General features: G+C 42.8%; 1 protein-coding gene across 1 annotated transcript in view; it reads left to right on the top strand.

Moving 5' to 3' along the window:
• The window catches only part of kcnh2b (potassium voltage-gated channel, subfamily H (eag-related), member 2b), a 231,509-nt gene that overhangs the window by 186,246 nt on the left and 19,145 nt on the right, over positions 1-26,118 (top strand). The window contains exons 8-13 of the mRNA XM_039617403.1: positions 15,657-15,839; positions 18,403-18,506; positions 18,709-18,847; positions 21,551-21,705; positions 23,230-23,324; positions 24,716-24,856. Coding sequence (XP_039473337.1) covers positions 15,657-15,839; positions 18,403-18,506; positions 18,709-18,847; positions 21,551-21,705; positions 23,230-23,324; positions 24,716-24,856 — 817 coding nt within the window. The remainder of the gene's footprint in view (positions 1-15,656; positions 15,840-18,402; positions 18,507-18,708; positions 18,848-21,550; positions 21,706-23,229; positions 23,325-24,715; positions 24,857-26,118) is intronic.

Genomic DNA, 26,118 nt, shown 5'->3' with positions numbered 1-26,118 from the left:
AGTTCATTATCCTGATGTTAATATATCAAAATGAGGATTGTGTGCAGTTAGAGCAACAGGACATTGCATTATAACAGTTTCGCTTATTTAAGCTTTGGGAGGTTGCCCCTGCTTTACATTGATGCAACTTGAAAACAGCTAAAATGTCAAGTCAAGAGTAGGCCTGGGATGATTAGAAAAATCATCAGTATCAGTGTCAGTCACTTAGGTCAAGTCCTTTTATTTAGAGGGGACCTATTTTGCTCATTTAAAGCTCTGTGTCAGGTTTAGCTGTGCGGCAGGCGGTTGCAGACTCGGGACAAAGGAGCAGGACATAAAGTCAGCCTTTAATGCTGATTTTACTGAATAATAAACTAATTTCAAAACACCGGGGAATCCAAACATCCAGAAGTCCGGGAGTCACGCAGAGCAGGAGAACACACAGCTGAGAGGGACAACACAATAAAAGACAAGGGCAGACAACATGCATGTATAAGGAAGGTAACAAGACTAGGAGGAAACACGCCAGGAACAAATCAGGAATAACGAGATACAGGAAGCAGAACTCAATATAAAGAGTTGGGTGAACAAAACAAGTAACTAGCAAAGAATGTCAAACACAGAGACAGGAAACACAGAGAAGGTTGGGATACAGTGAAACAGTCCCTCCAAACAGAAACAACATCAACATCATTCTAAAATACTATAAGCAATAAACCAACCAAAAGTAAATATTCAACAAGAAAAAGAACCTGAAAGTCCAAAACTCAGGATGTAGGGCCAAAGCCCCGGACTGTTTTTATTCTGGTTCAAAATAATTAGTAATGATCTTATACTGGGCCACTGTGCAGCCTCTCAGTTCAGTCCCAGTATCAGACCAGCAGGTTTAGCTCCTGTGCCTTTAAGACTGCCTCCACTTCTGATTGGCTGCCACTCACAAACAGACGGTTGCTCACAGAGCTGTGCGATGAGATGACTTATTCAGGATGCACAAATTGTTATTCGCTGCCTTATTTGCTATGCTACTTTTTAAGATGAAAGCATCCGGACTATATATTGGACACATAGAAAGAACTCGATTCTGCTTCAGTAACAGCGTGTGAGACACATCCACGTGTCTGCTACTGTAACCCTGCTGTTTTACAAAAACCACACAGGCAGAAAATTAGATAAGCAGATTTTAATGTAGCTTAAAATGATTCCCCACCGGCTTTATTCAGTTTAAAACCACTAACTCATACATAGCAGTGCATCACTTGCTTGTCTGTAGTCGTTCAGAAGCCACACGGGTTTCCCCATCACATGCACATGTACACATTCATGCATCTACACTATGTGCTGCATAAATATGTGAATCAGTGTTTGAAGCTGTTTCTGGAATATAAGTGACTTGGATAATAATCTATGAATTAGAATAGTGCTTAGTGAAGTAATGGGCTGTGAGACAAAGGACGTGCCTTCATGCAGCTGCTCGTACTGACAATTGCGTCACAGGTTTTTTCTTCCTCCCTTGATACTACAGCAGACTACAGTGTATACTCTCACACAGTGTAAACAGTAAACACCCATAACACGACTACGTCCACGCAAGCACCGATTTCTGTGGGTGTGTATTGCCATGCGTGAACGGGTGAACTTTTGCTGTGAACATGTGAGCTCGGGTCTTCACACACACTCGGTGATTCAGTGTGATAGCTGTGCATATGCAAAACAGTTGTGGTCCTCCAACACACGACTGCTGGGTCGAGCAGCGCTGATGTAGACAGCGAGCCCATCCATCCATGGAGAGCAGTGGACCGAAACTTTGTTATCCGGCCTTTGCATCGCCAGCCCTGCTTCTCTCTTTGACCTCTTGGTGGGATGACGGCAAACAAGGTCACTTTAAAGTCAGTGTCTCATAATCCAGCAGGTGCTATGTTCTGTAGTCTATATTCTCTAAAGTAACCTACAAGCAGGGAACAGAAAAGAGCAGCAACAATAAGTGTAAAGAAGACTGGACATTTGATACTGACTTTTTTTAATTGTCTGGTTAACAGTCTCTCGGTTATGTCGGTACAGAGGTTCACACTGCAGAGTTCAGAGTATTGTTTTGTTATTGTCATCACTTTACTTGAATATTGAACTTTCTACTGCCGACATGAGAAGTGTACCCATACAAGTATACAACTCACAGTATGATATGTAGCCTTTTTTTGTCCGGGTAAGTGCAGGAACATGTATTTGAAGACGTTTTAATTTTCCCATCGAGGTTTCCTCTGCAGCCATAACAGACACAAAGCAAATGGTTCTTGCACACATAATGGAGAAGGCCAGGATGAAAGATAAAGGAGGCCTTGCTGAATCACACTGCTGATATTAAGCTAATCAAACTACCAACAAGCATAGTGTCAGTTCAAGGATCCCTCAGCCAGCCCACGTCAGCTGATAGCTTAGCTTACACACATCTCATACAGGGTATGCTGGGCCTCTGTAAACCACTGTGCAACCCACCTCCACCCAAGCTCTTTCTCTATCTATAATTATTGTATTTGGATATATATTTCTGAGAATACACAAAACTTTCAATAGTAAAATGCAAACAGAAGAGCATATAATGTCCAAAGATGTCCTATAATACGCTTTATAATAGATGTATATACCTTACATAGAACATATCACAGGTCTTCCACTGAGTATGTGCATGTGCTTTTGTGGCTTCACACACTAGCATCTTTTGTTCGAGTGGCCTGATTGCATAGTTTGAATCTAATGCTAGCTGGCATCCTCGGATCACATGCAGCTCCCTTTAAAGGCACATGAAGACTCATCAGTACTGCACATGTGCGCTGCAGTCACTGTTGGATATTTAGTCTTTTGTGAACAGATTATCAAGCTTGCCATTTGTTTATTTATTATTCTGAATTTCTGCAAACCTGGCTAATATGGCAACAATGTCTCTGAGAAGGCGGTGGGGGTATGGAGGGGAGGTGGGGTGTCTCTTGTGGATTTCTGCTTTCCTCAACACCGACTAAATCTCCTCATGGCATGGGTTCTTGTTGAACTGCAGTTTCTGGACACCCCCACCCCCATATCTGTAGTTTCAATAGCAGTAGATAAAAGCAGATTCTCAAACAGACACACACACACACACACACAGTCGAGAGATTAAAAACCTAAGCTCAGAGTACACTCTGAAGTCTCCTTGTGTCGTAGATTAACACTAAAGGCTTGTGCATTTGTGTGTGCAGAGCATATGTCAGCAGCCCCACAGCAGTTGCTTGTGTGGCTGTTTCATTGCAGCATTTATATTTCAAGTCCCTTCTAAGGCAGAGGGAGCTACAGACGGATAGAAGGGGAGGCAGAAAGGGAGGCTGAGAAAGATCAAGACAAAGGGTAAAAAGAGAGAGAAATGAGACGATGAAGGAGATACGGGAGAGGGAGAGAAACAAAGATATCCGAGGGAGAGGCAGCAACAAACCTAAGAGCTGATGGTGTTGATGAATTTTGTAGCAAAAGGCTGCAGTTAGAAAGAAGAGGAGGAAGAAGGGAGGGAGAAAGACTGAGGCTGAAGAAATCTGCTCCTTTGTTATGTCTTAATGGGAAATGTCAAAGCTGGAGAGAAAAAGGTCAAGAAGGAAGCCAACCCTGTCAGCAGGCAGATATCAAACACACACAGATACCCATTCAAATCCATACTCGCACCATATGGATATAAATATATATATGTGCACCTAATACAGACATGCAGGTTGCTTAGATAGATGGTATGTGTTAAATGGATGGAATAATCCAAGGTTTCCTTATTATAGACCTCTGATGAGGCGCTCATCCATGGTGGTAGCCCTTTTTGATTGCAAAGATACAACATGACAAACATGACATACGCTGATCAGGCATAACATTATGACCACCTGCCTGCAGACCCCTGCAGTAGTATCTACACCAAGATGTTAGCAACAGATCCTTTAAATCCTGTAAGTTGTGAGGTGGGGTCTCCATGGATCGGACCTGTTTGTCCAGCACATTCCACAGATGCTCGATTGGACTGAGATCCCGGGAATTTGGAGTCAGCACCTCAAATTTGTGCTCCTCAAACCATTCCTGAATCATTTTTGCATTTAGGGTAAATGATCCTGCTGGAAAAGGCCACAGCCATCAGGGAATACTGTTTCTGTGAGAGGGTGTACATGGTCTGCAACAATGCTTAGATGGCAGGAACCAAGGTTTCCCTGCAGGACGTTGTCCAAAGCATCACACTGCCTCCTCCACCTTGCCTTCTTCTCATAGTCCATCCTGGTGTCAGAGGTTCCCCTGGTGAGCAATGGGGCTTCTTCTTCCATTGCTCTGTGGTCCAGTTCTGATGCTCACGAGCCAACTGTTGGTGCTTTCTGCAGTGGACAGAGGTCATCATGGACACCCTGGACGGTCTGCAGCTAGCCAACTGTAATAAATTTGCTCTGACACCTTCCTAGCAGAACCATCAGTAACCCTTTCAGCAACCTGAGCTACAGTAGCCTGTCAGCTGGACTGGACCACGCCATCCAGGCTTTGTTCCCCACAAGCATCACGGGGCCTGTCGTCTTCTAGCCATCACAACGTGGCCCGTGTCAGACTCGCTGAAATCCTCACACTTGCCCATTTTTCCTGTTTCTAACACGTCAACTCTGAGGACAAAATGTTTACTCACTCCCTGATATAGCCCACCCACTAACAGCTGCCACGGTGAAGAGTTAATCAGTATTATTCACTTCACCTGTCAGTGGTCATTACCTGATTGGTGTATGTGTCATGTGGTCACGGAATAACAGTTGTTCAGTGTGAAATAACTTCACCAGTACGGTGTTTTCAGTGCTCCAGTGTTATTCTGACACACTGGTAACACTATCCCCACCACGGATGAAATATTCCAGAAATCGCTGTTTTCACATGTGACAGTACTTCCTGCTCTGTTTCTTTTGATATGTATATGCACACTGCACACAAACATCCTGAGGAGTCTTGAATGATTAGTGAATCATCAAATCAGGGAATGATTCAAATTGTTCATTACAGCTGCAAGTAACAGTCTGCAAGGATGCGAGACTTTGCAAGCAAAATGTTGATGCATCCTTACGTTTTATTAAATGAATAAAATAGAAGATTAAACTGTGAGTGCTTCATGATCTCGGTGCTTCCCAAAGGTGCACACAGCATGCAAACTCAAATGACCTACAGTTCTGGCCATTTAATGATATTTTAGAGGAGACAGTCACATTGGATCAAGTCCAGTCCTTACATACAGTATATCCACGTCTAGAAAGGTTCATTTTAAACGTATTTCTTATCCTTTTAAAATGTTTCAAGGTTTTGAACTCAACTATTTAACTTACTTAATTCATAAATGACATAAATGATATAATGTATTACTCTTAATGACTTTTCTATTGGACCATCTTCTATCTGCTACAAACATTTTAGATTTTACTTTGAACATTTGAATATTTTATCTTCTCTGCAGACAGACAAGCTTTCCTCTATGCACTCATGTTTTGAATGCTTTACGGTGTCACAAGGAAACTATCGGACTGTTGGATTTCCAGCAAAGAAAGAGGTTGTTGTCTTGGTCAGCTGGTTGCAGGGATGATAGACTCAGGTTGCCCAGAGCTTTCATTTAACAGGCAGACAATAGCCAGAATAGATTAAGACAGGAGAACAAATTGAATTTAATGCTCAGTATTGGAGCGCATTTTCCCCGCATGCATGGAGTCTGTGTTGATGTAGCTACTGCTCATTGTTATTTGTTGCAGTTGTCAGGAAATATACCAGAAGACTGCAAAGCAACAGAGTGAATCCTGTATTCTACATTTAAATGTATTTTATTTTCTCAGTAACTGTGACTGATTACAGTTACATTTATTTCATTTAGCAGTTATTTATTTTTAACTCCTTCACACACAGGATTGTGAGCAGTGTTACATGAAGAAGACTTTATCAGTTAGCCGCTTACATGAGTTACTTTTTTCTTGTAGACGCACTCGTTTGTTCTTTGAAAGTAACAACCTTTTAGTGAGAGTTGTTCTTGTGCGTTTTACAAGCTGCTACATGTCTTTGAATGTGACAGCACTAAAGTTAACATTCAAACACTGTGTCCAAAATACATGTGTTCATCTATATTTCACTACAATAGAGCTTTCACGCTGCCTTGTCCAAACAGCAGTGAGTGTTCTCCATGAAAAGGCGACTCTGTCCACGGACTGAACTTATCAGCAGGCTGAAGCTAAGAATATCACACTGGTCTTTTGCTGAAAGATAAAAGCTTCGGGCCAGTGTCAGAACCTTATGTGGTTATGTGTTCACAAGCTGATGCTGTAAATGAAAAAGAAAGTCCTCCAGCCCTTAATTTGAAACGTAAGTGTTGGAATAAGGCAGAGAAAAGGTTAGGATGGGATTTGTAGCCTGACAGACTCCGGCTCAGGGGAACGGGGGAGAGAGGGCCGATGAAGTAAAGTTAGTGTTTAAATGTGTATATGGGTGTTTGTGTGTTTCTTTCTATACTTTGGATCTTTTAGTACCTTAAGTCTGCCAAGATTACAGACTGCTGCCTTTGGAATTTGTTTTGTGATAAACACATTAAAAGCCAGGCTCTCTTTACGTGTCACAGGATACAAACTGCAGATCATTCACTATCTGAGTGGTGTGTTTCCATATTTGTGCTGTTTCTAATTTTAATAATTTGGTTTTGGTTGGACTTTTGTTAGTATATGTATATGTAGCGATGATGTGATGCATTAGCACCCCATGTACCTCTAACCTCCAGGAGCGAGCTGCATCATTGCACTTCGACTGTCGGGGAATTGAAATGTTTTTGTTGAGCTCCGGATGAAATCTCAGCCGGTTGCTGGTAGAAAGGCAGTGTGTGCGTCTCATTGGTGTGCAGTTCAGCAGAGGGAGTCAGCCACCCAACAGGAGCTATGTGCACAAATACACCTTTACCAAACAGACATGATTTGATTCTGCATTATTAAACGGGTGTCAAGCCGATGAGCTAGTGCTTGCCTCGGTGCTCGTGGTTCACTGGCTCTTCTGTTTACAGTAGAAAATGAACGCTGTGAAATTTTAATGTGCTTCTGCCTGTGTCATTTGAATGGCCTCCTAATGCCGAGTATGGGCATGGATGAGCAGCAGTGTTTGACTGTATAAAATATTGACCAGTTTCTCGTCACGACATATTGACCATGTTTGCAGAGGTTTTGGAAGCATCGCAGCTGCAGACACTTGAAGAATTGGATTGGACGATATTGTAGTCTGATGTCATTTTTGGATTTTTTTTAAAGATTAGGTTTTGGCCAATGAGTTACCAACAAACTGACATTAAAGCAAACAAAAAAAGTATTAGAAGAGTGAACTTTGACACTGAGGGTCCATGTCAACACTGGTTCTTTGTAATGGACATTAATAACTTTAAAGCCATTGCAACGCTGATTCTACTGTAGAGACATGCACAGGTGGAAACTGACTGCTCGTCACTGCCTTTGTTACCTGTTGAAGATCAAGTTCTGGCTGGTGGGCAGAGCTCAGCGTTCATTCAGCTTCAGCATCATTCTGGCGTTTTGGCTAGCTTTGTGTTAGCATGTTGCCTGTGCAGATGCTTGCTCACAGTCAGAGTTGTGTTAGCAGTATAACGCAGTTGTTTCCATCCTGGATGCAGTTTGCACTTTACCGTTGCGCTCTTTTCCTTTCATGCAGTAATGATAAAAGTAATGTCCTCCTACCTGCACATGAAAAAAGATAAGTGAAGAACCTTTGTGACACATGGAAACACATAATGCATTACTGAAAAAACGAGTGTGATTACAGTAACACATTAATTTTGAATGTATTACTGTAACCCAACACTGAGTATATGCAATATCCATCTTTTAATGACTTACACAACATCAGATGTTCTGATCTTTAACCAAAGCTAGGCTGAAGATCAGAGTGATGAACTCAGACCAGTAACAGATCAGAATCCTCTGTAGTTACTTTAGAAGACACTGACAAACATGCTTATATATAAGAAGTGAAATCTGTAAGCAGAACGAGCCTGTTGGATATACAGGTACATGTTTACAACAGTTCACTTACTACGTCGGCCTGCGTCGGTCACAGGCAGAGATTCTCAGCTTGAAAAAAAGGTAACTTTTTAATTTACTTCTCTGCCTTTCGTAGGTGCTTTAATCGCTTGCTGGTTTAACTCAGTCCCACCTCACTTTATGTTGTCACTGGGGTTTTTTATCATCCGCCATTGCTACAAGTTACAAGACGTTCCTGACATTCTGTGCTCTCTGGTCGTCACATGGCTGCTAGTCTCTTCCTCTGTGCGCACCCCTTAAGTTGGCAGAGCATGACTAAACTGCCATGCAGATCCAAATGTTCCAGTTTATGAACATGCACTAACAATTTTTATATTAGAAATGAGATTTGTGGCTGTGTGTCATGCAGACTGTCCCCTGTCAGCTCTGTCATTGCCACTCTCTTTGTCACTCTTTAATAATTTTTTGACTTTTCAGCTATTTCTTCCTGTGTATTCACCCCTCCTGGCCATGTTCCTCTAACCTTCTCTGTCTTTCTCACTTGGTCCCACTATCACAGCCATGCTCTCTCTCTCGCGCTGTAGGTTATTCCTCTTTTTTCCTATTCCCTTCATCTCTTTGTTTCTTTCTCCAAAACACATCTCAAGATTATTGGAACGGTGGTGTAACCTCACACATTGTCCGGGGGCAGCAGAATACACACACACACACACACACACACACACACACACACACACACACACACACACACACGTGTGCGCACAAACCTATTCCACCCAGAGTGGAATGTTGTACACTGGCATTTTTTAAATAGCAGATATTAAAAATAAAAATTTTCCTTTGATGTATTTTTTCATAATAACTGTAAATAAGTTTTTTTGTTTTGCAGCAGTCAGACCAGCATCTACCTACTGAGCAGGTCACGATGGATGTGCATGTGTAGACAAAAAGGGAACCGGTCTCTCATAGCGACTTTTTAACTCTTTGAAATGTTGTTGTAATGAGATGTGCTGGTCACAGTCACATATGGATCCAAAGTGTGTGTCCATACTGAGGCAGGTACTTTGATTTCCTAAATGGCAACGAAGCTAACATAACTTTTGCAATTTCTTTTGATACAGCAGACTTGAGTTGATTGAAAATTCCCTCCAAACTCATCAGTCTAAATTGGAGCAAAGAGTCAATTGGAAAGACTGTAATTAACGTCTAGCTAAAAATATCCTTATAACTGAGCTCACAAGAGCTTATTTTCTTTGTCTGCTTGCTTGGACTTGCATTTTTTTATTTTTCTAATTGTTAGTGTCCTTTTTTTCCAAGTTTACGCCCATCTACACAAGCACGCGTGCCAAATAAATCTCACGCAATGTGAGAAATGAAAGCCTTCCAAAGCCATCAGCACCCCTACCAAGCAGATGGATGCTGCGTGCTGCCTGACTGCCTTTGGCTGCCATCAGCCGCTGATGTTGTGCACTTCCCCTTTGTTCGCTCCCCTCTGAGACCCCACAAAGTTTTCGGGAGGCGCGGTGTCAAGATTGATAAAAGTAACAGCGCGACTTCAGAGAGCGGAAGTGAAGGGCGCTATTGGGTCGTCCAGTTCAAGAACAAAGGAAGTTCTTCTGAGTTAAAAGCAACTTGCACCACCTGTTAAAACTAAACTGTTATTCTGTAAAATAGAGAGGACGTCACCATCTCCACTGTTTCAAGTGACACCATGTCTTTGGTTGCAAGAGATAAGGAACTTTCCTTCAAATGTGAAACATACTGTAAGCAAGTTGTTGAGATATTATTTGACTTTCCAGTCACTTACCTTTTAGTCTGTCAACTAGGTGCACTAGCACCGAGCACATACCTCTGTGCCGGTGCCTGTGGCTCAGGCTTCTGCACCGATAGAAGATTTGATTGAAGATTAATGATGGAAGTGTCGTTGCTGTTCAGCCATCAGCTTTTTTTTATGGCTGCAGCTGTACTGAACACCTCCCAGGTGTAGGTGTAGGTGTGAGTGTGTGCTATTTAAACTTTGCTGCCTGTAAAAAGGTGAGTCATCACCTCCACAGTCCTTGGCGTTGTGTACAGCTTCATAGGCGGGCTCCCTTTTTTTCCCCCTTTACGTAATTACCTTTGATCATTTCTTGTGAGCAAACCACGAAGAAGGTCAAGCATTGGGTTTCTTCTCATTTTTCGCGGTCCTTATCTTTCTGTCTCCACATGACTTTCTATTAATTTTCTTCAGAGGCAGTTGTTGCTTTATAAATCTGTGAATAAGAGCAGACTAGCCCTCTGGTATCCTGTCATTGTGTTGAAAAATGAATTTGCAGAAGGTAAAGAGAATGTGACAGCCTTGATGGTTTAGCAGGTGCACACCAGATATGTGACATTTTGGGTTTTAAACTCGATTTATGTCTTGTCATCTCTTGGACTGTCTTGTCACTCTAAAGCACACGGCGTCAAATAAAGCAGAGCTGACACTGAAGCAGTCTACTGGACAGCCCGAGCTCTGGCTTGAGCTTCACTTTGCGTCTTGTCAGCACGTCACCTGTATTCGACTTGCCTCTTAACGTCTAAGCTAGTTAATTGTGTCTGAAGTTTTAAGTCAAGCAGTTAAGTAAGAAAAGATAGGACAGTCAACCCCAAATGCAGTGTGTCAGAAGCAGTCGACACAAATCCTGTCAGTTTCAGGGATAAATATTAGCAAGGATGACTTTCTCCAATGATGCTGGCCTCCGCTACACCGATCGACTAGATCGACGTCGGGAACAAACAGCATGTTGTGGGTGAAGTGAGAAAAACATATCGTCTGGATAGCACAGGCGGACAGCTCTGTAAACTGCTCCTCTCGTTGCTTTAAGACTCCTCCCTCCGATGCTGTCCTCAAATACAACTTTGCCCTAACTGCACTTAAATGTGTCTTGACATCTGCACTTTTAACAGTCCTCATGGCAGTGTTTTTCAGTTTCACACAGATGGCTAAAAATATCCTGCAAGATACTCCAAGAGCCGACACACAGCTGTGGGGGGCACTCGACTGAACTCAAGGGTGTGTGGGTGTGGGTGCATTATTCAGCAGTGTTTGTGCCCGCTCACACAAGTGCATATGTGGGCAGGTCAGGACTCAGAAATGATTTATGGTGATAATTATGCCCATTCTGGAATCAAAAATGCACTCTGTAGGTGCTCTTATGATGAGAAAAAGGGCAACGCACAGAGTTCTTAAAGGGTTTTTTGCCACTATTCCACATGAATAACACTGCCATAAAATACTTTAATAAATATAATTTCATTCATATATTAAAGGCACATTTCCATCCCCGCATCATGAGAACTAAGACAAACACAGTATAGTTGTATGGCCAGCTCAGTCTTTTTCCTGAGTCACGCTTCAGACTATATTTGTTGCACTAAAAGTATTGAAACTCGATCTGGCATGAGGCTTCACATCAGTGAATACACACTGACACTATATACTGTAATACATGCTATATATTACTACCGTATTTTTTGGACCATAAGCTGCACCAGATTATAAGACACGAAACAAACAGTCAGATAAGTCAAACTTTACTCAACTCATTCTTCTTGCTTCCTTCACTTCCGCATCATTGATTCATTAATGCTGAATTCTCCTGCAGCTGCTCTATTCCCATGTTGTTGCAGTATATTAATGACTAACCTGGTATTGTGGATGGATTATCTCAGTTGTTCTCCTGACTGAAGTTTGGTCCGTTTACAGCATCCTGCCATGCGATTGCATTTGTCCCTAACCATCGGGAACCCTCACGTTAACTTTTATAGAGTTTTAAAAAGTTAGCGTTCATCCTCCAGCTTCACTGTGTTTATGTTATGCTAACATAGCTGTGTTGCTAGCAATCACGTAGCACATCATTATATACCAGCTAGCCCAACTTCAGTAACCCTACAAACATCACTGCTGTTTAGTTTCCTGTCTTCATTTGTGTTGGAAGTGATAGCAGAGCTGTACGTTTGAATGTTTCAGAAATCTCTCAGTCAGAACATGCTATATCATGTTTAGGTGGAAGCTAGCGAGCTAACTTCCTGCTAACTTCTAATTTCATTAAATGTAATAAATTCTGTTTTCATGGATGCCTGGATGTTAAACTTAATTGTTACACCTGGTAAAGCAGCAATGCTGATCATTTTATTAAAGATGAAAGAATTTAGACAGTTTTTAACTCTCAGTGATGCTGCAGTGTTCATTTGATTTTGGGACCTGAAGTTGACGGAATTTAGGACCCAGATTACTCCGCGAGGCTCCTGACTACAGTAGCCGTAATGCTCCCACAATCCATCAAGCGGTGCGGCTTCGTAGCTCACCAAAGTCAGACTAAAACATTAAGACAGATTTTTGATTTTTACCACATAAAATCGGTTCGAGGTCAGTAAGCACAACCAGAATTCATACATAAGGCGCACCGGATTATAAGGCGCACTGTCGATTTTTGAGAAAATTAAATGGCCTGTATTTGTATAGTGCTTTTACTAGTCCCTAAGGACCCCAAAGCGCTTTACATATCTAGTCACCCACCCATTCACACACTGGTGATGGCAAGCTACATTGTAGCCACAGCCACCCTGGGGCGCAGTGACAGAGGCGAGGCTGCCGGACACTGGCGCCACCGGGCCCTCTGACCACCACCAGTAGGCAACAGGTGAAGTGTCTTGCCCAAGGACACAATGACCGAGACTGTCCAAGCCGGTTCGAGCCCCGAACCGGAAGGTTGTAACAAGGCAAAATACCCAACTCTTGAGCCACGATCGGATTTTATGTGCGCCTTATAGTGCAGAAAATATGGCATATGCTAAAACCTTTATTCCAAACCTAGTGTGCAAATGTTTTCAGTCAGTTAATGAAGGTAAAACCATTAACTTAATTGAAAACAGAGTTATTTGGAAATCCTGAACTGTAACTCTGTATGAAGGAAACATGAAAGAGGAAGCTGTCTCAAGGCTCCTGAGGACGAGAGAATGTATACAGGAATGAAAAGCCAGAGATTTGAACCAGAGAAGAAAGAAATGTCCAGGCGGGATGAGCGGTAATAGTTTACAGGACAAATGTGTGAAATGTGACTGGCCTGCTGGGGAAGAAGAAAAGGAAGTGGAAAGGTGGAGCAAGGATTGCTGGATAGAGGACAGGGACAAAAAGATGAAATTAGAAAAGACGAAAGATTTAACAGGTCAGCAGGAGGCCAGGAGGAAACAGGAACACTGAGTGTAGAAGAGTAATGAAAGCTCAGTGGAGTGCACTGGGAAAAAATGAAGAGGTGAGAGGAGGTAAAAGAGCAGACTGTACTATTTTTTTATTTATTATTTTGCTTTATTTCTTCACATTCTCTTCACATACTCTTATTTATGAGAATAATTTAGTTTTTACTTTACTGTTACTGTTTTATCTGTATACAATGTTTCTACCAGAACAGCTGCCCTGTTGCAGTAATGATGGGTTTCCGTTTAAAATCTCCAACCCACTAGTACGACGTTCTCATGTAATAATGCAGTAATGACTCGAACGTATTCATGGATCGGAACATCCACATGTTCACAGTATAAACCCACACCTGTTAGAACTTATAAGTATTACATTTTGGACAAAAATTACAAACAGTTCATGAAATAGAGGATTCTACTAAACAGCCACACTTGACTGCCTAATAGAGCCAGCTAGGAAAATAGATTATACAGCCATGGCAGGATGAAGCAAAAAATGTATAATATATTACCTATTTCATATCAATTACAGTTTTTTATTCAAATGCAGAAAAAAACACTGACGATTTAGTGGCAAGCAGTGCTTGCCTTGCTTGCCCAAAAGATAGACATAAATTAAAATCTACAAAAGTGAATGCAATGTCTCTCCTGCATTTTGTAATAAATCTCCTCACCTGTTTGCATCTGTACTTTATATCAAAGTCATCTTGTGCCTGCAATTGTCTATTGTCTCTAGAGGCTACTTGTCTCGTGTGGCTGTAGCTTATTAATCTGAGAGACCAGCTCCTTTTTCTGGTGAAGCCTGTGCGCTGTGGATAAATCTCTAGTCTCGCAAGACTGATGGCAAAATTAGCGTGCTAGACAAACTGCCACTGTCTCTGCTTTCACTCTATGAGATTAGCTGTGATCTGTGATTTGCGAGGAAACGGAGCTAACCTTTAGCAAGCAGGCGAGCTTCAGTGAGTTTTCATTTTAACTGCTATGTTTTCTTTTACTAACCACCTTATCCAATATGTGTGTTGTAGAGTAAATGGTGTGCAGTGTGAAAAAGTTTTGAACGAGTCCTTTAACATGTTAGCAGCAAATGCTTTGCTAATGTAGAGAGACATCAAATCCAGTATAACAAAACAGGTGAGGAACAGGTGGAGGCTCAGTCATCACTTTCATATTAAGAGGCTGGTTTATGAACACGGACACTGAATCTGAGCGTCAAAAGACATCAGCAACTGATTTAGCGTCTTCGGCCTTGGACACTGTGGTGCTTTCCAGTGAATGAGTTGTAGCTAGAGACCTAGCTCTTGGCACCAGTGTAAAACCACCACATGAAAAATAGGTCAGTTTGGCACAGAAGTTGATGTTTCCACTCTTATATGTGAATTCAAATCCAAAATTGTGCAGGCACAAGTGGTCAGAATGGGAGCGATCCAAACGTAGCAGAAGGACTGGAACACTAACAGGAGATCACAAAGGGCCAGCCTCGTAGGAATAGTGGCCAATTTTACATCGAGTTTGCTTTTTGCTTTTTACAGGCACAGATGCTGAGCTTTTTGATCACGCTTTGTATTTATATAAAAGTGATGCGTGTAACATCAAAGCATCGGTTGTCAAGCCAACCAACCTAATGCTGATTGTCGCAGGTGTCTGTGTGGCTGCACTACACAGCTCCAAAAGTCAGCCCCGACTCAGTGTTTTCGTGCCCCTGCTTTCAGCACTGCTGTTCACTGTGTGATTCTATTAGGCAGAGACACAGGCAGGCTGTTTTAATGCCTCTTTATACTGATTCATTCCTGCTCTCTTCCAGGCAGAATGCAGCCCAGGAGATTGAATACATTACTGCAAGTAAAGCTACTTAGAAGTGCACCATAACTCCCGAGATTCCATCCTTGGTGTGCTTTTGTGTGAGACAGGGAAGAGAGAGGAAACGGATCTGTGTGTGTTTGGAGCGTTGTGCTTATACGTGACTCCATGTCACACGCCGCTCGCGTGTCGAAGCATTTGTGTCAGCGCCACAGAGAAATATGACTGGAATCATAGCTTCGGACTATGTGTGTGAGCTTACTACATGGATTTCTGTGCATATATCTTTGCATTGCACAATTATAAACGTGTGTAATGGAAACAGGCTGCCTGGAAGGGCGGCCTGAAAAAGAGTCATCAGAGCAGTTCTCATCATCTTCTATGGGTTGGCTCTGTTACTGTGACTATATGCTCGAGGTGTGTGTACATGTGTGTGCACATCGTGTCTTTTCCTCCTTTCATTTGTTTTATTTCTTTACTTTCCCTCTTCTTTCCCTACTTTCTCAGCCCTTCACACGCACACGCACACAGATGCCCTCTCTTCTTCCTTTTGTCTCTTCCCATGTTCTGTGTGTTCAATTATTCAGTGTCTGATCACCCCCTCTATGTCTTCCTCTCCCGACACAGGTGCTGTCTCTGGGTGCAGATGTGTTGCCGGAGTACAAGCTGCAGGCTCCTCGCATCCACAAGTGGACAGTGTTGCACTACAGCCCCTTCAAGGCGGTGTGGGACTGGCTCATCCTGCTGCTGGTCATCTACACCGCCATCCTGACTCCCTACTCAGCCGCGTTCCTCCTCAACGATCATGTGGTGCTTAAAGTGATGTTCACATTAAAGATGACATTAGCATTAAATAATAAAGATCAGCGAATGTGCAAATAATCCCTGTGAGCTGAAAGCCCAGGTTTCAGACTCCTCCGAACAGTTTCACTAGTCTTGCCTGTGTAGCAGCTGTACAGTAGCACAGAAGCTCCACCAACCTGGAGCCAAGGAAAAAGTTTGCATAAAGGGAGGCAAAGGGAGCTGAAACAGCTGTCTGTCGATGAACTGAGGGGCTGCACAAAGTTCCAGTATGAGATAAATTAGGATTATTTTGCTCTAGTGGCCTGCTCTACAAAAACAAAAACATGGAGTTGGAACAAGTTCCTCTTTAATCAGCCTGCTGCCAGCTGAACTGAGTTCCAAATCACCAAACTTTGTCACTGTTTCATGTTTTGTCTACATGCATATGTAAATGATCTTAAAACCCTTAATCCTAATCCATTTGAAAGATGTGCTGAATTTATTTTTAACTTAAAATACACTATATTACAGTATTTTTCGGCCCATAAGGCGCACTGTCGATGAACGGGTCTGTTTTCATACATAAGCTGCACCGGACCACAAGGCGTATTAAGCGAAACAAAACAGTCAGATAAGTCAAACTTTGCTCAACTCATTCTTCTTGCTTCCTTCACTTCCGCATCATTGATTCATTAATGCTGAATTCTCTGGCAGCTGCTCTATTCCCATGTTGTTGCAGTATATTAATGACTAACCTCGTATTGTGGATGGATTATCTCAGTTGTTCTCCTGACTGAAGTTTGGTCCGTTTACAGCATCCTGCCATGCGATTGCATTTGTCCCTAACCATCGGGAACCCTCACATTAACGTTTATCGAGTGGAAAAAAGTTAGCGTTCATCCTCCAGCTTCACTGTGTTTATGCTATGCTAGCATAGCTGTGTCGCTAGCGATCACGTAGCACATCATTATATACCAGCTAGCCCAACTTCAGTAACCCTACAAACATCACTGCTGTTTAGTTTTCTGTCTTCATTTATGTTGGAAGTGATAGCAGAGCTGTACGTTTGAATTTTTTCAGAAATCTCTCAGTCAGAACATGCTATATCATGTTTAGGTGGAAGCTAGCGAGCTAACTTCCTGCTAACTTCTAACTCAGTTAAATTTAATAAATCTTGTTTTCATGGATGCCTGGATGTTAAACTTAATTGTTACACCTGGTAAAGCAGCAATGCTGATCATTTTATTAAAGATGAAAGAATTTAGACAGTTTTTAACTCTCAGTGATGCTGCAGTGTTCGTTTGACTTTGGGACCTGAAGCTGACAGACGTCGTGTCAGCCGTGTCGGCCTTCGCGGTCTACGTGGGCCGGGTCCTCAGAAGGTCGGGTAGGCCGGAAGTAAACAGCTGTGAAATTGGACGGTCTAGCCTTCTGATTAGCGTCACCGCTGTGTCGGTGGAGTTTAATAAACTCAGCCGTCTGCTCCTTGCTATCTAAAATATAACAGGACGCTGGCGTAAACTCTCGACAATCTCACACTTTTGTTTAATTGGTTTTCTGTTTGACGTTTATTCAGTGGTGTAAAAACCAAGGAGGAACCCACCCGGGGGATTAATAAAGTTTTATTTTATCTAATCTAATCTAATATCTTTAATCTCAGCCAAACCGATTTACTCACGAACAAATAAAACACTGAAAAAAGCCAAACAATATCATTTTTAGGTTGTCTAAGTGACTTATATATTACGTTTAACCTCAGTAGCGAAAGTCCGCGGTGATCTGAAAATGATGTGCCGGGAGTTGTGCCGTTCTCGGCGGCTTCAGTGACCATCGAGCTCTCGGCTAGCTATCGAGCTGGTGGGTAACAGACGTCTCCGAAAACGTCGAAGCACTTTTGCAAATATGCGATGTCTTGATAAACCGAGCAGATATTTGAAGTTTACACACCCACATTCTCGCCTGAAAATATGTTAAAAGTTTATTTTCTGACCCAGAAAGATTAATAAAAGTAATTTTAAAACTTAGTAGCGGCCGCCATTGCCGGAAACTGGAGTTTGGCTGGGCCGCGCTATGAATTCTGGGATATGGTGGGCCACGAAGGACACACCCGACCCATCCTTCAAATTCGGGGAAAAGGAGGACGCATTTGTCGGCTGCATTCGGAGGAGTCTACGAATTTGGACAGCCTTCGGCGCGTCGCTGTGACGTAATCGGTCTACAAATGCGGCCTCAGGAGGATGCAGCCCATGAATTTGGACACGACCAGAGTTTAGGACCCAGATTACTCCGCGAGGCTCCTGACTACAGTAGCCGTAATGCTCCCACAATCCATCAAGCGGTGCGGCTTCGTAGCTCACCAAAGTCGGACTAAAACATTTTTTGACAGATTATTGATTTTTACCACATGAAATCGGTTTGCGGTCAGTAAGCACAACCAGAATTCATACATAAGGCGCACTGTCGATTTTTGAGAAAATTAAAGGATTTTAAATGCGCCTTATAGTGCAGAAAATATGGTAGTCTATTCTTATATCTACTTACCGTTTTTTCTCTCATTACTTGTTTTTCCTCTCCTCTGTTCTCCTCGTAGGAAGACGTAGGCATGCAGGGTTGCATTTACTCCTGCTCTCCTCTCAATGTGGTGGACCTCATAGTGGACATCATGTTCATTATTGACATCCTCATCAACTTCAGGTGTGAACTGTAGCGATACTCATCATTACAGCAACAGTCACAGAAGAACCTGTAGTCAAATTTGGTTCTGTTAAGTAGAAATGTGAAAAAAAAATTCTCATCTATGCGCATTATTCTAAATAGAGCTGGTTGTAAAAGAAGAAACTGCAATAACAACTATTACTGTCTGCAGTATTTACATAATCCTCTCTGTTTCTCTCAGGACAACATACGTAAACTCTAATGATGAAGTGGTGAGCCACCCAGTGCGTATAGCTGTCCACTATTTCAAAGGCTGGTTCCTCATCGACATGGTGGCTGCTATTCCCTTTGACCTGCTCATCTACCGCAATGGAGAGGAGGTATGTCACGACGGAGGGGGAGAGGTAGCTGCCTGTTTGTATGCTGCAGTGAAGTTACGAGGCAGGGTGGGAGGAAGAGAACGAGACAAGTGGTAGTGAGATGGAGGGGAGGGGAAAAATGGAGAAGAGACGAATGGTGCATTGACATCTTGTCTGCCATCTCTGCCAGTGTTTTTATGTAATGCAATAAAGTGGAGATAACACGCAGAAAGATTTTAAAAAAGGTGGAGGGATGGGGAACAGGAAATAAGAAGAGAGGGAGAGGTGGATTCGTTTTGGCTTCATAATTTAATTGTCTCCGTAGGGAAGTTGATTTGTAGTCAGCCGTGACGAGCATCAAAACAAAACATGTGTTACATCAGCGCAGTGTGCACGAGACCCTAAAACTCATCTGTGCTTCTCAAACTGATATACTTGTTTTTAATGACGTGACTGCTTTCATGCTATAGCTCGGTTACATCGAGATCAAGCCCCAGCTCTCCCTCTCGCTCATAGCTTTACTCGCTAGGACGACTGGCGCTCAGTCCGCGTCACCAAAGAGCGCGTTGTGTTTGTGCAGAGGATCCAACACAGATTACTGTTCCAGTGTCAGGGGAGAGAACAGGTCATGGATCACACTGCGTGACAGACAAAACACACATGAAGCAGTCAGTCTGAGTCCGACCGTGATCGTTGGTGCGCTGGTTGCTGTAGCTACTTGACCTAAATCTCCAAATGTGAACAAAAAGAAATCACCAGGCAACCACCTGTTTTTCTAGCACAAGGAGGTTTCTATGCTATTTTTACTCGAGTATGGCTGAGCCATAAGGTGTGTTAGATATGAAACCGTTGCAGTCTGAGTCTGTGAATCAGAGACTGTCACATCACCAAGGGATGTTAAAGAGCTTTTAGGTCATGTATGAAGCAGGAATGCAAACACATGACGCTCTCTTGTGTTTAACATTATTGTTTCTTCAATATTGATGCTGGAAGTTTGCTGGAAAGAAAATTCACAATCTTGTAGACTGAAGTTACGATTTGAAGCATGGACGTCCTCCTCAGATTTCGGATGAGGATATTTTCTTGTTATTAGTAAAGCAGTAATTACTTTCTTTTTTTATACCACCAGCAGTCAATGTATGCTTGCTTTTACATCAAAGTCTCTCCACTTTTCATTAAGTCCTGTAGAGCAGCAGTCCCCAGCCTGTTTTGCTCCAGGACTGGTTATGTCCGACAATATTTTCATGGCCCGGCCTTTAAGGTGTCGCAGATAAATACAACAAAATAAAACCAGTACCGGTACCAAAAAAAGAGAAGATTTATTCATAACACACGGGAAAAGACCCAGGAAAACCGAGTTAACGATAAAAACGATTAAAAAAATAACGATTAAAAACCCTGAAAACCATAAATTTTACACCTGAGCCTCAACTCTCGCAGCCCGGTACCAAACGACTCACGGATCGGTACCGGTCCGAGGCCCGGGAGTTGGGGATTTGATGATTTCTTTTAACCAGCTGATCAAAAACGTCGTACTTCCACTGTAAGAGGAAAGCTGAGAAAAGTTATCCTCACGACTGACTGATCTCTAGTTTGCACTAAACGTTCCAGATGCTTGATTCACCTCGACATAATCGTTTAATGCTGAGCTCTGATTCTTCCTGATTCTGTCTGTCACTGTATCTCAGAGCCGCTGGTAAAAATCGAGGTCTCACTCACTCGTTGGCAGAAACTGAAAACTTTACACAAATGCTGCACAGCGCTTCTCATGCACAAAATGAATGATATGTCACTTTTGTCAGTAACAAAAGGTTTGCAGCTCTAATACAGAAACATGCAGAGCAGAGTATTTCAGTCTGGCTCAGTGGGTAATTAAGTTCTGCGGTTTAGTGGATGATTGAAGATTGAAGTGATGGTGGTGTTGGTTTGATATTCAAGGAAGTGGGAGGTGGGTGTCTGGAGAAAGAAGTGGGAGTTAAAGGAAGGAGTAAGTAAGTTGCGCTGTAGCATGCGAAGCTTCCCTGAGGATACTTCCCACACACCGAGGATATAAAACACTGAGGCTTAAGGTGATCGAATCACTCCACACAAAAACTCAGCTGGAGGTAACTATAAATATTGAGCAGCATTTTAAATAATAGAACTAATGCATAGCAATTAAAGCACCCTTCAAGATAAAATGAATGAAGGCGGGACTTCCAACGTTCATGGGGAAAGCTGCACGTGGGCTCACTCCACTGATGCTGCCCAGAAGAAGCCACTGAGCCAAGAAAGTGGAGATTTTCCTCCACAGACAACTATTATTTACTGTTAGCATACACACACACACACACACACACACACACACACACACACACGCACACAGCACAGGACCAGGCACTCAGCCAGCGCAGTAATCGTCCTGTTATTTATTTGTTGTGTGGACACGAAGGAGCCAGCTGAGGTAGAGAGAAGAGAGGCCCACAGAAATGAATGGAGTCAGGTTTTTACCACCTCCTCAACACTGAATCACTTCAGGAAAAGACCAGAGTTACATCACCTGTGTGTGTGTGTGTGTGTGTGTGTGTGTGTGTGTGTGTGTGTGTGTGTGTGTGTGCGTGTGTGTGACAGGATGACAGCAGGTGGGAGTGCTGTGAGGAGATATCAGAGCCAAGCGACTTTGCTTTCTGCCATGATTAACGATGCCTTATCTCCACTGTCCCCTCTCTCACCCACTCCCATCAGACCACCACTCTGATTGGTCTGCTGAAGACTGCTCGTCTCCTGCGGTTGGTTCGTGTAGCCCGAAAACTGGATCGCTACTCCGAGTACGGTGCGGCTGTCCTCTTTCTTCTCATGTGCACCTTCGCCCTCATCGCTCACTGGCTGGCCTGCATCTGGTACGATGCCATAAACTGATGATTCACATAAGATTCAAACTGTCTGTGAGTGCAGAGTCCATACAGCAGAGATCCAAATACTTATTTTTCCTCCTATTGATGATCCTGACGCAAAATTCATGCAACATTTGAAGGACCGATGGGGTGTTAGTATGGAACTGGTGTTCTACGACTGATATAAAAGGTCTTGAAGTCATTCAACAAAATATTTCTATTGTTAAAAGTGCAGTGAGTAAAAGTGCAGTGATCAAATTAGAGTGCAGTTGAGTAGATGTTTAGAAGTGATTATTGATGGTAACAGCTTTTAAAAGCCAACAGAGCCTTTTCTCTGGCTTTAACACACCTGCGTCTGCAGGATGCTACTGATTCCTCACATTGCACTGGTTTGATCTTGTTCTGCTCCCCCATCTGTTCCACAGTTTGGTAGCTGTAGTGGGTTTTTGTTTTAGTCATAGCTGTGTCCTCAATGATCTGTCAGAGCTTGTCTTGCATAAAAAAAGTGCTGGTTGATTGAAAGGTGATGGCAGGAAGGCAGCAGCGTGCTGACGAGCTGCGTAGCTGTATAAGATTCCTGCTGCACCCTGATGCTTCCTCCTCCAGACGAACCAACCTCTGCACACTCTTTCACACTCTTTCAGTTTGGCATGGAATATAACGTTTGCTGTCAGAGTAAATGAAACGAAACTTGCTCCAAGATGATATTGGGAGCTCTTCTATGCCCACGTGGTATGTTCCTTAGCAGATTTCTGTTGTGGATCTTCACTGCAGAGCTGGCTTTCAGTCCACACTTTCTCAGGAAGCAAGACAGTGTTTGCTAAGAGAGTACCTTCTCACTTTCAGCAGCGAACTGGCACCAGTGCAAGTTACAGGGCTGAATTTGGGATAATTAGCATTTGTTTAGCAGTCGTGTGAGATAGAAAGCTTTGACGGGACTCTGTGCACTGTGACTGCGCTCTCCCGTGTTTCCACAGTGAGCCTCGTGGCTTTTGCGTGTCTGTTTCTGAACTGCGACTTACTTTCCCCAGGTCTGTGATAAATGCTCAACTTTACATTTCACCATCTATTGTCCGTTCTGTTTGGATCCACACTCTGCACAGCTCACCTTGAATGTGAGGCCTGTGGAGTCTGAAATGCAGCTCGTGTTAACACACATGTGAGTGCTCCAGAATGACTGCAGTTATAAAGGCCGCTGCACTTTCTGATGATCCTTTAATCAGGTGCACCTGGCTCCTAATTAGCCCAAACAGCCACATCAACCAGCACAAACTCAGCATCTTCCAAAATGATCATTCCCAGCAGAGCAGGTGTCAGATTAGCAGCACTGAGGGAAAGTGCACTGCAATTTTGATCAGGAGTTTTTCACATTAGAAGATGAATATTTATCAATTGTGAAATATACTCCACCCACAGCCCTCTCATTTTTCATCTCTGCTGTATGAAACTGATACAAAAGTAAAGTGAATTTTATAATGCTGTATCATAACATTTTTTAATGCTGTTTATTTAATAATTTGTTTTTAACAGGTATGCAATCGGTAGCGTAGAGCGGAATGGTTCGATTGGCTGGCTCCACACTCTGGGCGACCAGTTAGGGAAACACTTCAATGGTTCCATACCAGGTACTAATAATCACATAATATAATATATAAGCTGGTGGCACACAAGTAATCTTAGTGTAAAATTAGTGGTTTTTCTTACATTTGTAAACTGTTACGAAACCAGTTTCACCCCGGTTCTTTTTATTCCAGAGACGGCACCGGACTCAGTAGTCATTTTACAAAAACCTTTATTCATCTTCATTCATCTTCAGTTAAGCATGCATCTTCTAGAAGGGGAGACGTGCAAGGCCGGTGTCCCTCTGCAGATCTCTCCTCCTTTGTTTGTTACAGCCAGCTTTATAGAAGCGACCCCATCATAAAACCCCCATGGTGTGCTGCAAACTCTGTGTCTGTGTGTGTGTGCACGAGCACGTGAGTGCCTGTGTGTGCGCGTACCCGTGTGTATTTGTGAGTGCACGTGAGTGAGTGTGCATGTAGGTGTGGGTGCGTAACACTTAAAGCACTGTGTGTGTGTGTCTGTATACGTGACTTCCTCGGGGTCATAAAAGTAATCCCCTCACCCAAGCTACACCAAATTCCTCTACACAACATAGAAAACAGAGTTAACATATTACAAACACTGAGACCCCCACTCTGCATCCACTGGGCCATTGGCCTCTTGTTGTCTTACATTTACAGATAAGGTGGAGAGTCTCCTGCAAACCTACTTCTAAGTTAGAACAATTATGAGTTTTTATTACAGGTACAAGCATCAGCATCAGCAACCCCCAACTGTAGCTTCCTGTCTCCTTTTATGACAGCAGACCCTCAGTGTGCATAAATTCCTTTCCCTCTAAACAATTACACACACTCTCAGGCCTACAGCTAAACCAGCCTAAAACACAGACCAATCCTTTCCTATTCATCTGGTCTAAACAAATTTAACACATTACATTCTAATAATTATTTTCTTGTACTCACAAAACTCTGTAACATATTGTATTATTTAAATAGTTTAGTGTGTGTAAACAAACCACAGCAGGCCCAATGACTGTACACAGCACCCCGCTGCAGCTTTGCAGCTCGCAGCCACACACATCGACATCCACAACCGTCCGAGCACAGACTTTAAGCCGGCGAGGCGTGACTGCAGATGCCGCTCAGGCGCGTCCACCTCCTCTGCAGCGGCACTGCAGACCACGCCCACCACAGTCTGTTACTGTTACTGTCTTGGAGCAACTGAAACCCTCATAATTTCCTTAGGGATTAATAAAGTATTCTGATTCTGATTCTGATGATTTTACCTGTAATGGGAGCTCAGTTCAGTGCAAATTAACAATAATAACTCAGTCCTCCTGTTACATTCTGCTAAATGAATATAATTTGAGTATTAGTTTGGGTTCCATGCCACCTGCAGAGAACAGAAAATAACAGAGTTGACATCCAGATGATTTGTAACCTCTCCACACCAGGTTCAGGACCTTCCATCAAAGACAAGTATGTGACAGCGCTGTACTTCACCTTCAGCAGTCTGACCAGCGTGGGATTCGGAAACGTGTCCCCCAACACCAACTCTGAGAAGATCTTCTCCATCTGTGTCATGCTCATCGGATGTAAGTCATGTACAAGCAGCTGTTTAAAGCCTTTAGAGCAGAATAAAGGAAAGTTTGCAACAAATATGAACACCACTAATAAAATGTAGTTCACTGTTATTAATCGGTAACAAACCTACAGCTCAATGTGAAAGCACCCGGCAGAAATAGCATTCAGAAGGACCGTCTAGTTTTAAAAAGTGTATGAAGAAGCCCTCACGCTGCATCATCGTGGAAAAAGAAGTCTCGAGTGCTTCCTGGTTCTGTTATTTTACTTTGAAAGTAGTGAGTGTGATTGGATTTTCTAATGATTTCATTCAGAACATAAAACATCAGGACAGTGTGTTGAAGCCACATGTGTTTACGGTACTTCGTTTATATGCAGTAATAGTTAGAACGTTGGGAAAAAACAAACACCATTCTTATAGAGGAATAATCGTATTATTCCATGAGGAAGCTTTTCATCCAGTGACCACCAGCAGAGACTGTAACATCCCTCACGCTTATCGAGTCAACTTCCCTCTGCAGGCTGGCAGAGCCACACACTTCACCGATCAGGCAAACCACAGAGTAACAAGCAGAATGAGTCTAGTCTTGATCATTTACCCTTAATAACATTTGAATGTAACTAAATATCCAAAGACTTGTATATACAACCCTACTGATTTTATGTTTCCATGGGACAGCTACAAATCCTGTTCATGTTTGTATAACTGAAGTAAAGAGGGACTAAATGAAACACTTGTAGCTGTTAAAGAAGGTCACTTTGTTTCGTTTTTATTATTGGGGGCGGCGTTCCTCCTCCACACAGTTTGGCACTTCCTTGGCCTGAAAATGACCCGAGGCTTGTAACATGTCCATTATTTAAGGACAGTCTTCTGTAGGACGTGTGCTATGAACTCACAATGACCACTGCAAAATTTAAAGCCAGAGATGGGTCGCGTTCACTCTGACACGCACATGCAGACATTTGAATACACACTTTACACACAGCGTTTTTCAGTGGTTGATGTAGACAGTGATGGGAGCTGACAGAGGTGGAGAGGTTAGCAGGATCCAACATGACAAACAGGACAAAGCAAAGACTCTCATGAAGGATGCAATACAAACTCTCTGTCCTCTGCAGCCCAAACCCTTTGAGATGAGTCAACTTCCTGCTGCAACATCGTGGTCAGGGGTCAAAGGAGGGGGCGGGGCATGTTTTGATTGGTTTTTTTTTTTTACTTTGAATACAAAGTCTGCAAATGATCTGAATGTGCTACAGTCATCTGGCTTAGTGAATG

Source organism: Oreochromis aureus, linkage group 9, assembly GCF_013358895.1.
Source record: "Oreochromis aureus strain Israel breed Guangdong linkage group 9, ZZ_aureus, whole genome shotgun sequence".
NCBI classification, from domain to species: Eukaryota; Metazoa; Chordata; class Actinopteri; order Cichliformes; family Cichlidae; genus Oreochromis; species Oreochromis aureus.
Note: the sequence above shows the minus strand (reverse complement) of the source record. Positions and strands in the feature narration are given on the sequence as shown.